We start from the raw sequence: 12,914 nt of genomic DNA on the forward strand, positions 1-12,914 counted from the left end.
GCCCTTCACCCAATATTTGACATAATACTTGTTTGCTTTTATATCTATAATAAAATGGAGACTTCTCTGCATAACCAGCACTGAGTTAAATATCTTAAAACAAAGGGAAGTGCAGAGTTTACTAGTAAATCCACAGTGGGTGATTACCTTGCCTGCATATCCATATCTATGGAATAAATATTTTAACATGTTAATTATCTACTATTAATAAAAATACCTTTGAATTTCCAGTCAATTTGATGGGCACAGAATTGTGTCCACTAGGGAATGGGAAGCAATTAGTTTCTGTAAAGATTGTGGGTCATGCTGTATCTTCCCCTAAGTGGTTGCAGTCAGTAGCCAGCCTCATTCTAGGGGATGTTTGTGTTAAGTTCATCTTAGTCTGCAGGTGAGGCCTGCATCCACAGAAACCCGAGGGCCCCAAGGAGGCGGTAGGCATTACTCAGGCTGTTGCCCCACTATGTCTTTGGTTTCTTATTCATTCATTGCTTATTACCCAGTAGAAAAATGACCCCCCTCTGCTAAGTAGGACAGTTTGGCTATTTTTATGAATCATCTATATAACATTTTTTTTTCCCATTGCAGACTGAAAACTATTCTTTTGACTCCAACTATGTGAACAGCCGAGCCCATTTAATCAAAAGGTATGTTGGTTTGCTTGTTTATTTTTACAACTAAACTTGATGTAATATAAAAAGCAAAACAGGTTAATTGTTTTAAGGATGCCCTTTTCAGATTTTAAAATGAACATCTAGCCCTTGACTGTGTGGCTCAGTTGGTTGGGCATTCTTGTGCAAGGAAAGGTTAAGTCCTGGTCAGGGCACATGCCTCGGTGGCTGGATTTATCCCCAGCAGAGGGCGTGCAGGAGGTAGCTGACCAATGTTTTGCTCTCACATAGATGTTTTCCCCAATATCTCCTCCCTTCCTCTCTCTCTCTAAATAAAAAAATAAAAAAATAAAAAACTTAAAAAAATAAGTTAAAAATAAAATGAATATATATTTGCTTATTGTAGAATATTTGGAAAATTCAGAAAAGCATAAAAAGCTAAATAAAATCACTGATAATTCTACTATCTCAAAATAATAACTTTTAGAATTTTATCATATTTCCTCACATCTAAATCTATGCATAAAAACAAATTGAAATTGAAAAATAGTTGGCATTATATTATATAATGATATCAAATTGTAGAATATTTTACCATATTAACAATTTTAAAATTTTTATAAAATTTAAATTTTGAAATTTATAAAATTTTCCAAATATTCTATAATATCAAACAAAGCAAAACAAGAAAAACTAGTACAGACAATGCAGATATCCTCTTGAATTTTGTAGCTAAAATTGAACTCTAAATGTGTTTATTAAAATATTAGAAATTAAATAGAGGCACAAGCAAGGAATGTTAAGAGCTGCAATAGAGAAAACTTGAAAATTCTATTATTAATTTAAAAAGTATTACATATGTCCCCCTCGCTCCCCATTAACCCCATCTAATTCACCTGTGCCCCTTACCCTAGGCCTCTACCACCTATTGTCTGTGCCCATGGGTTATGCATATATGCATACAGGTTCTTTGGTTGATCACTTCCCACTTTCCACTCTCTCCCCACTTACCTCTGAGGTTTGACAGTCTGTTTCATGCTTCTATTTCTCTGTATCTATTTTGTTCATCAGTTTATTTTGTTCATTAGATTCCACACATGAAAATTCTATTATTTTGCTGTCTCTAAACTCATGAATGAGAGTGGTGTCTAACACCAGGTACATCACTATAGGAGTAGGGATTTCAGAATAGACTAGCTTATTGTACAAGCAATTTTAATTCATATCTATTTTATTTCAAAATGTTGCAGTAAACCCTGAAAATATGCTAGGTTTATCTATATTGGTTTGCAATCACCTGTAACCTTAAGTGATAATCATTAAATATCTGAAAATTAATATCCCGGGATTACTCTCATAGCATAGCTTGGACTTTGTTTAAAAAAGGGGGTTTGAGGAGTTCATTATTGGCCCACAGAATAAAAAAACAAAACATGAGGGATTAAAAATTATCTCACTGATTTGTTTTAGAGGAAAAATACCCTCTTTTGTGCACTGATTAGAGTTATTTTGCAGCAGAAATCTGCTTTGTTTTCTACTTCACAGCTATTATTTCAAAGCTCATTTTCCCCACCCTGGATTTCATCTATTTATTTTAATTAAAGTTTATTTTAAATTACAATCCTACATTCAATATTATTTTGTATTAGCTTCAGATATACAGCAGAGGAGTTAGACATTCATCTACTTTACAAAGCACTTCTCCCAATATTTCCAGTTGGGACAGGGTGAAAAAGGTGAAGGGACTGAGAAGTACAATTTGGTAGTTACAAAATAGTTATGAGGATGCAAAGCAAAGGTCCTTAAAAAAACAAAACTTGTGTTAAAAACAGGGACTTGCCATATCTTCATAGGTTCCTTGGGCTAACTCTGGGCACCTGGGAATTCTAAACCAGGTTCAACTGAGCATGAGCCTGCTCTTCATAGCATGGCAGATGACTAAGATTCCTGGGGATCCTCACCATCTTAGGTTAGCCCTGGATATCCAATACACATACAAGGCAGATTGATAAGATGAAAACTTACATTTAAACATTGTTTTAGTTCAATGTATTTCCATAGTAACTTTGGGACTCACTAGAGACCTCTGATTTTAATTAATTACTATATTTTAAATTGATTTTTAGAGAGAGAGAAGAAAGAAACATGGATTAGTTGCCTCCTGAAGCTACCCAGACTGGTGATCAGTCTTGCCACCTTTGGTGTTGTCCCTCCAATCAACTGAACCACACACTGACCAAGGCTTTATATGTTTTTGTTTACGCACACATATCCACAAAAGGCACAACCTGGACTTAATGGGCTATCAGTAGAAAAGTCTCCTGATGTTATCTTCAATCAAATATAGTTTTGTTTTTTGTTTTTAACTAGGGACAACATTGATTAAGAGGAAACATCTGAAAGCTCAGGGACACATGCATTTTTGCCAAGTTCTGTTTCTGGAATCTTGAGGGCTTTGGAAACCACAAAGGCCTTGTAATTTATGGGATCAATTGGATTTAGACAAAGCACAATACCTGCAAAAGATACAGAAATCTTGTGTGCTATGGTTTTCTGAAGACTAACCATTTTAAATGTAAAATGTGTGGAAATGTCAAAAGAGAGTGGTGTCTAATACCAGGTAATAAAACCCTGTAAACCATGTTCAAATAGCTCACTGTGATGTTTGAAAGAGGTTTTGTCATCTGTAGTTTATTGAGGATAATGCCTGGAAAAAACTCATGGCCAGGAAATTGTGAATTTGACATCAGTTTTTTTTTTAAACATATTTTATTGATTTTACACAGAGAGGAATTGAGAGGGACAGAGAATTAGAAACGTCGATGAGAGAGAAACATCAACCAGCTGCCTCTTGCACACCCTCCACTGGGGATGTACCTGCAACCAAGGTATATGCCCTTGACCGGAATCGAACCTGGGACCTTTCAGTCTATTCACTGAGCCAAACTGGTCCCGGCTGACATCAGTTTTAATTTTACAATTTAGTCTCTGTTTCTTTGAATGCCAATCCAATTTCAGGCAACTTAGAGAACTTCCCTTCCTATCCATTCTCTCTTCCTTTAGTCACTTTCTACTCATCCAAGAATTCTTCTTGGCCCCTTCTTGTTAACTGTCTTAATCAGATTACTTACATAGACTTTTCTTTTTCTCTCTCACATATATCTCAGGTAAACCAATAGAAAGCTAGAGGGCAAGGAGTGCTCCTAGCACAAATCAAGGTTGATAAGAGTGGATGGGAAAGGGAAAAGGAAGAAATATAGCACATTCCCCATAATGCTATGCAGCGAGGAATTTAGTGTTATATTTCTGTATTTTCTTCCAGAACGTTACCTGCAAACTGCAGGTGTACCCAAGGCATATATTGGAGTCCCAGGTTAACAACACAAGACAATTTGGAATTTTTTTTTGGATGGACTCCCTTCTTGCTATGTTTATTTCCTTGCTATCAGAACAAGGAAAGCCAACAGTATTACTTTGCCCTTGCTGTACCACTCTTTCTTCATGACTGGCTTTTGTGCTCCTGTCTGATATTTATGCTTGCAGTGCTTTTAAAGCAATATCAAGCAGGGCATGAGGCTGTAGCTCAAAGAAAGTAACACAGAAAATGAACAAGGTACTGAAGCAGTGTGTAAAGGAAAATGAGCATTGGCGCCTAAACCATGCATAGTGCTTTCATTTTCCACATAAATTGTCATAGGATTTTCAGCATCTAGTATGGTGGCTTGTCTATAAAACGTGCTGATACACATTTATTGAATGAATGGATGAAATAAGTTGAAGAAAACCTCAGCTTTTTTTTTTCATTGCAAACTAGTAATAAACTTTCCTTCAAGCCAGAAATTTCTGACTTTTAATGTGCATTAGAATCACTTAGGAGGCTTGTTAAATGCAGTGTACCTAGTTCAATCCCGAGGATCTCCAATTTTCAGATTTCCAAAATTTATTGTGATACAGGTGGTCCAGGAACCACTTTGGGATCTTCCCAATAGTTCTTAAATATAGTTACAGTACTCTTTTTAATGTTCATTCCCTTCTAATTTTTTACTCTCAGATTCCATTCCCTGGGTATCTGGTGTCGCCTATTAGGAAGATATGACCTGTTTCCCTTCAGATTATTCTGTCTTTTGGAAATATTTTTAATATCTTAAAAGGAAAATGGAAGTCAGGATTTGAATAATGTTTATTCACCAAACATTTTCTGAGTAACTATTATATGTAGAGTCTTGTTGTAGGTGTTTTTAAACAAATCTGTTCTTCTGTTGACTACCAGGGCAATAATAGAAACATTTGCATTTCCAATACCATTACAAACAGATATCCCTAATTTATTGTCCCACAAAAGTTGGTTTACAAGTTGTCTCCCAAGAGGTACATAGGTAATAAAGCAAGTGCAATCAGCATTTTAAAATGCCTGGCATAAATTGTTGTTTTGGGTGAGTATCCATTTACCAGGCTGTTTTAAAATATGTAGCATCTTGCTCACTGGGTCTGAAACCGCCTTACACAAATTCATTCATTAAGCCACTAAATGTCCTTACAGTATCAGAGTAAGTGATACTTAGTTTGTGAGATGGGCAAACTGATCTTTAAAAGAGTTAAGTATTCCACGGTTTGGGGGAGATGTATCTACTCTTTTCCTTTTTCTTTTGAAAATACATAACTTTTCATGCTTACACTACCAGCACCTTAATTCCTAGTAGTCAATCCTTCACTATTTTATTATTTCTGTCCTTTCTACCTAAAAGTAAAAAGCCCTGAAATGGTTTATAATATTCAGATGCATATAAAATAAAACAATCAAATTTTAAAAGGCAGATCCAAAACCAATTAGGAGAAGCTACATCCCTGGCATCCATCTCACTGCAATTAAACACTCTATTTACCTTGCAGCTCTTGGAAAGGCAAGACAAAATGGTAAATGTACCACGGCATATAGTCTCATTTTTTAATAAAGTAAGAATATACATTTGACAGGATAATTTTTTTTCTATTCCTGGATTTTAGGGAAAGTGAACATAGTGGACAAAGTCTGACTATAGTTTATGAAAGATGTAGAAGCATTCTTTAAACTCACATTTTCTACATCAATCCTATAAAATGGCTATGGATATAATATTTAATTATAACTAAAAAAAACATTGCCATATGGACTAATGATTATATAAAAAAATAATCATGTATTGACCATTTATGTATACCTGGTACTTCATGAACAGTACTTCATTGAGTCATCACAATGGTCTCATGTATGAGTTTTTAGCAAATGCATTTTACAGACAAGGAAATCAAGGCTCAAAGACATTAGATATCTGGCCCAGTGCTCCATTGATGAAATTGTAGACTACGGATTAACATTAGTTCTAATGACTCCAAGTTCAGTGTTCTTTTCACTACAGTATAAAAAATCTAACATGTGCCAGAAACAGAGTTTAAGGAACCTAGAGCAGTTGTTCTCAACTTGGGGTATCATTTGACACTATCTGGAGACAGTTTTGGTTGTAGCTTCTGGGAGGGCCACTACTGGTATTTAGTAGGTAGAAGCCAGTGATGCTGCTAAACATCCTACAATGCATAGAGCAGCCCTCCACAACAAAGAATTAGGCAGTATAAAATTTCAACAGTGCCAAGATTGAGAAATTTTGCTCTAAAGGATGGTTAATTGCCCTCAGACTATATCTTTCACTAGCATGTATCTTTTTTTAAAAAAAACACATGTATCTTAAGCAAGTTTTGGTAACTGCAGAAATGCAGTGAATTCTGGGTTGAAATATCTGACTTAAAGTAGCAATTTTGTGGCCTTGGATTAAAGAAGTTTCACATGCTTCCGATATCATCAAAACATATAGAAAAATTAATATTTGCTATAAAAATGTAGACGCTTATAATAGTATCCAAACAGGTGATTTCCTTTCTTTTAATATGTGGAATTGCATGTGGGCAGGACCATTTCCCCCCCTAAAACAACAAACTTTGAATCTGTTCCATCTGTTGAATTAGTATTTATAGGAGGCCCCAAAATCTGTGCCATAAAGATAGAAATGGTGGCCAACTTTAAATCATGTGTTTCCAATTAGTCTTCTTGACCATAAAAGAGTTATAGAATGATTTTTGAGTAAATCTACATTCTGTTGTGTCCACAGGGCTGAGTCGCTGCATGACATAATTTGGAGGAGCTGAATGAGCTGTCCTATTGAATGACTTTAATTTTAATACAGTTGATGATCAGTTATCCTTTCTGACAATAATTAGCAAACAGTTCAATGCTTCCCTCTCTCTTGCTCTTTATTTTTCTTATAATTATGGTTTTCCAGTTACTTCCCTTTTGATTTTTTCTCTTTCATATTCAGGGCAGCAAGCATTTTACATCTAGGTTGTTCATATGCTAAAATCTTCTGATTCCTTTAGACCAAGTGTGGAAAATGACGATGTACCCATGGCATAGCTCTTCATCATATGTACTGAATGTTTTTATCAAAGCTTCAGAGAGCCAGGCTTATGGATGTTCAAGGTTGACCATATCAAGCAAGTTTGCAGTGTCATCTCCACAGGGCTTCCTTTTCAGAGGTACAATAGGTCTGTTGGGACTTGTCGTAATTCACAAGCATGCCATCTTCCTCTGTTGAGACAACAACACATTTTCTTGAGTGTGCCTTTGCTGTTTCCTCACTGACTAGGGAATGGCTTTACCATTCACTAGGTGTTTTAGATGTATAATTTATGGCCCCTGGTGCAGCACAGCTGCAGATTCTGTCAGAACATACAAAGCACTAGAAATAGCATGTGGGGCCTCTATGAATATACCTTATGTATTATTGTCTAGTTCATGAGAAATTGTGTGAACTTTGTAGGTAGTATGCTTGGTGAATTGTGTGGTAGGTTGATTGAACAAGTGCAAGAAAAATATATCCATAAGCTTTTGAACTGAACGTTTCCATGTTCTCAGCCTAACACCCAAAGTTTTGTTGGAGCCCACTTTCTGGTTCACCCACCCTGTTGTCTTACCTTCCACACACCATGGTTTTCCTCGTCTCAGCTCCTGCCTCTCCCCTTTTTCTTGTTCTTTGAATCTACCCTTCTTTATTTCTCATTTAAAACTGTCATGAATTCCCTGATCCTGATAAACCTTTCTGTTTTAATTGAATTACCTCAATTACTGCTACTTTCATTTTTACAGTTGATTAGTAGACATCTTTGGAAAGGCAGTATACATGGCAGTTAAGGACCCAGGTTCTGGAGCTAAACTGCTTGGGTTTCATTGTAGATCTACATTTTTATAGGCTATGTGACTTTGCACAAGTTATTTAACTTCCGTTGTGCCTTTATTTTTTCATCTGTAAATGGGAATATCTATTAACATATTTTCTCTTACATATCTATTAATATGCTTTTCTCTTATAGAGGTGTCATGATTTAAAAAGTTAATTCATGTCAAATACTTACAATACTGTCTTATGCATGGTAATTCCTCAGTAAACATTAACTATTATTATTTTACTTTGATTATATAATAAGAGAAAGAAAACTTTCTGAAATGATTATATTCTTTGCAGGTGGTTTCCCCCCCCCCCCCAGATTTGCAGCTTCCTCTGACTTGCTTATAGTAATGCACTGAAGATAAGTGAATGAAAGTATTAGTGGCATCAGCATCCAAGAGTGGGAACCTCCTTCCAATGTTAAGTTCCATTATCTTTAACCAGAAATTTCTCTTCCTTCTATCCTATTGAGCAATCCAGTCACCATTGTCCTCACCACAGAACTGACATCATCTTGGCTCTGAAAGATTTTTAAAATAATGTCTATCACAGTGGTAAATTGTCATTCTTTCTTTAATCCAGCAGCTCCACCTTCAAGGACTTAGAGGGCAACAGCCTGAAGGATAGTGGACATGAAGAGAGTGACCAGACTGACAGTGAGCATGATGTTCAGCGAAGCCTGTATTGTGATACTGCTGTGAATGATGTACTGAATACTGCTGTGACCTCCATGGGATCTCAGATGCCTGACCATGGTAAGGGCTGTTTGGATGTAAGTTGCATCCACAGATGCTAAAAAATCAGAATGTTTGTATGTACACTGTACTACTTTACTATACTGAGAGTATTGTCAAGGTGCATACTGTGTTCATGGCCTTCAGCAGTCTCTACGGTGTTTGGAGATGTCCTGATATATTTCCAGAGCCATCTCTCCCCTCCCTGGTTGGATTTCCTGGGATTGTATAATATTCAGGCATTTAAAGGCTGACTCTCTCTAAATACAATTTCTCTACAATTAATAACTATACTGAGCACATGGGAAATGATCAGATGCCTTCTTACCAGGAACAAGTGTCCCTTTTTGCTTTAGTATATGAATGAAATTGAACACTCAAGTTGCATAGAACACAGCACTAATGAGACCAAAGGAGTGTATGTTATTTCCATATCAGGCTGGTTAACTTTATCCAGAGAGAGACTCTGTTCTCTAATCACAGATTGCATATTCTTTGCTAAGGAGGGGAAGTACCAGGTATTCTATTATGTTTATGGAATTACTTTGCAAGATCTCTTTGGTTACCACAAAAATCTATGCCATTGCTCATAGGAAATTCCAGGGTAAGAAAATATTGCTGACTCAGTTTGACATTTGGTGAATATTGAAAACACTTCAAAACGCATGTACTTCAAAGTAAATGTCAGGTAGCATACTCATGTATGAAGTAGAGTCTATTTTTGTGACCTCAGCCACACGTGCTTTAGCAAGAAGAGCTATTTAAAACTGTGTTAGGCATAAATTAAGGTACAAAAATATTAGCAGTGTTCAGCTATGGCAGAATGTTTGTATGGACTTGGGCATAAATGTCATTTTCAATATTTTACTGATGCAAACATGGTAGGTGAACAGCCTGTCTTTTTCAGTTAAGAACTATGAATTCAGCTTGGTGCTTAGGCTCAGTGAAGCTTCAGATGCTTGGCTACATCTCAGACGCAAGCTCAGCTGGAAGCCCCACTGCTAAAAGACTTAAAGATGAGAAAACAAAATATGGTGATTATGTGCTGGTCTTCAGCTGTTTCATTTCACTGTAAACATCATTAAATGCTTTTGTTTTGGTCTTGCAAATGAATCCAAAGGAAAAAAATTGCATGATCCACAAAACAAAATGTTTTCCATAGAAAAAATTATTCACTGTGTATTCTATTAAATTTTCTAATCCATTCCTCCCCAGAAGATCCAAGTGTCAAGGTCTATAATATAGAGAGGTCACTACTGATTGTGCACTGCTGCCTTCCCTAATTAATGATAGTGACATCCTCAGAAATAATATACTTTCTGGGAAATCTTACTAAAGCTAAAAAAATAAACATTTGCACAATTGAAAAAGAAACGTTATCAGCAAATTAGCAATGTGTCACAGGACACAGACTGATATGTATCATTTACTAATCTTGTGTCTTAAAGAAAAGCTATTTCATTTATATCAGAAAGGGTTTTATTTAGATGCTCTCTAATATTAAATGACTTTAGGAAAGGAAATATTCATAATTAATTCTCAGTTATGCTTACCTAGAACATGTTTTCATTTTTGTCACATTTCTCTAGGAAAAAAATATCAGTTGACTACAGCTAGTTTTCTTCTAAGGGTGTGTTCCTTATAAATTGGATATATAATAATGTATACATATATTAGATTATATAATAATGAGAGTATTCTAAGCAAATGGGGAACATTATCTCAAGATTATTCTACATAAAAAATGTAGATTATATAGAAGATGATTATATACATAATTTTTGTTCCATTTTAGCAACATTTTCACATTTTGTTTCTTAATATTATATTTTCATGTGTGTGTCTTCATTGTTTCCATTTGTCTAGCAGTAGTTAAATCTTGAACCAAGACCTCGGTTTGTTCTTTTTAATTTGGTTGAATCATTAAAGTTCAGGTACAAAAGAATTCATGTCTTGTTTATATCTCAGGCTCTTATAATATCTGAGTACTTCTGAGCTTTCCATAATGATAATTGTTATATCTAGGCTAGCTACCCAGACTGTGTCACCAGTGCGCTAGGGTTGATTATTGTTATCTCAAACAATAGCAACAATTTCAACAATTGACATTTTATAGCATTTTACTATCTCAAACTTGGATTCACATAATAAATGTTTTTCCTTTTATCCTAAGGCACCGTGGTAAAAGGCAAGCACTGAGTTAATTTACCATGCATGCCTGATGTTGTAAATCATTCAATCTAGAATAGTTTTAGTTAGATTCAATCCAGGGCAGTATGGTGTATCATTGTTATTGAGGCCAACCAATTTAGAAAGTTAAGGAGGAAAAAAAATGGAATCCTCTCTGGACTCGGACCATCACTGAAAGTCTCAAAGATTCCTAAAGGGGAAACAAGGTAGTTCCAGGACTCTTTGGCTCATTGATACTTGATTGGCATCTCAAACCCAATTGCTCTAAAATCCTGAGGGTTTCAGAGCTTAACTGTTCTTGAGGTTTTAGTGGATGACTCTGGAGAAGAGCAAAAGTTATAATAACCTTGTTAGAGTAACTGATCTTGATAATATTTCTTCTGTTTCTGTCAGAAGCATTTCAAAGTTGGGTCAAATATACCCAATAGAGTGTACCTTACACCTTTGTTTGGGATTTCTCTGTGATGTTTCTAATTTGGATATTAATACAGCATATTTCTTTGCACATTTGTAGACACATGATTGATGGCAAACCTTATAATTTTTGAAAAACAGATAATTTTATGCAGCTAGAGTGGGAACAGGTTGTTCAATGAGATAATATTGTGTTGTTAGTGGTTGAAGAAAAGTTATAAACTATATCTGTTTTTGCTTTCTAAGACACCTATTTCATGCTTCTTTTCACTGCCAAAAGCTTTTTTGGGGGGATGGCTTTGTTCTTACAACTATAGCAGAAGAATGCTCGGTGTGAATGTCAAGGATGCTTTGTGACTCTTAGAGTAAATACTTAAATCCCTTCATTTTCAGCAACTCTTCCCTGAGAACACATTTCTAGGGATGGGAACCCACAATCAATATATACAACACAGAAAGGAGAATGTCTGGAAGGCTTTTGTACTCAAAGTTAGAGGTTTAACTTGTCTTTGGATTGTTTTGATTGCTTCCACCAAACACATCCCTGAGCTGGACAGGGTAGAGATAAGAGGGAATGAGAGGGATCTATGCTTTTTGGATTATTATTAATCCTTGTGTTATTCTCTACATGCCTAAAACCAGGTCAGTGGGTTGATGTACTGGTTGAGCTGAATTTCCCAGTTGCCAGGTGACTGAATTATAAAATTATTTGCCACCTGAAGTGCCTTTGATTTAATATGTCTCAGCTTGTCCCCAGTACCATAGTTCTTGTTCCCAGAAAAGAAGGTGATGAAAAATTCTTTATCTTATAATTTCTACTGGCATATGACACTTTTTTGGAATGCTATCACTCTGTAGCTCTCAGAGTGCTGGGAGAACACGTAAATGTTGTCACTCAGCAGATTTTACCACTTGGTTTGTTTTCTGATGTGATTTTATGCTGCTTGGGCGTCACATTCAAATATTTTAACCAATGCTTTCTTTTCATGAATTCAAGTTCTTTGGTAAAATTATCACCTGGCATGAACAAGAATTTCATCTCATGTGATTTCTGCAATCTCTAAGAACAGTAACTGATAAGTAGGGTGGTCAGAGATGCCAGAGGCTCATGGGTTTGTTGCACAATTGGGAGTATCACTGGGCTTGAATCTCTTCCTATCAGGGTAATTTCTGGGTTGTGTAGTCCTGGGGTTAGTAGGCTTCTGTCTCCTCCTTGTTTCTTTGCATGACCCTTTGTGATGATGCATATTACTGTTATGCTTACTTAAATATATTGTCCTGATATGAAACTTAGTTTTATGAAGATCATGTCCTAGAACTATATATACTAGTACCAAACCCAATTAATTTGTTTCAAATCACACTTAATCTCTCTTACATTATGATTTGAATTATTGATAATAAATCCATTAGCTGAAAAGATGGCTCTACTTGTGATAATATGCACATAATTTGGAGTTCATTAAAATACTGAATTGGTTTCCCTCCCATGCTAATTGATACCAAATGAGAGCAACATACAGAAATTTGCAATAACATTTATCTGCTGTTCACATCCAAATGCACCCAAATGCAATATAATGATTGCTGTATTTTGCAAAGTGTAGGTTCTTCTGCATTTTACTAACTTGTTTATTTGCTAGTTTCACCACCTGAATATCATTTAACATGTTTGTTGTGTAAAACATGGATTTGAAGAACTCAATCTGTGTCTA

At 35.6% G+C, this 12,914-nt stretch overlaps 1 protein-coding gene across 3 annotated transcripts in view; it reads left to right on the forward strand.

The window, feature by feature from the left end:
* PCDH19 (protocadherin 19) overlaps positions 1–12,914 on the forward strand; it is a 116,345-nt gene that overhangs the window by 58,315 nt on the left and 45,116 nt on the right. For 2 of the 3 annotated variants that reach the window (XM_036440018.2, XM_036440019.2), the window contains 2 exons: positions 586–644; positions 8,444–8,616. In XM_036440018.2, coding sequence (XP_036295911.1) covers positions 586–644; positions 8,444–8,616 — 232 coding nt within the window. The remainder of the gene's footprint in view (positions 1–585; positions 645–8,443; positions 8,617–12,914) is intronic. The other variant, XM_036440020.2, reaches the window with a different exon arrangement.

The sequence above is a fragment of the Pipistrellus kuhlii genome, unplaced genomic scaffold (assembly GCF_014108245.1).
Source record: "Pipistrellus kuhlii isolate mPipKuh1 unplaced genomic scaffold, mPipKuh1.p scaffold_m20_p_16, whole genome shotgun sequence".
NCBI lineage: Eukaryota > Metazoa > Chordata > Mammalia > Chiroptera > Vespertilionidae > Pipistrellus > Pipistrellus kuhlii.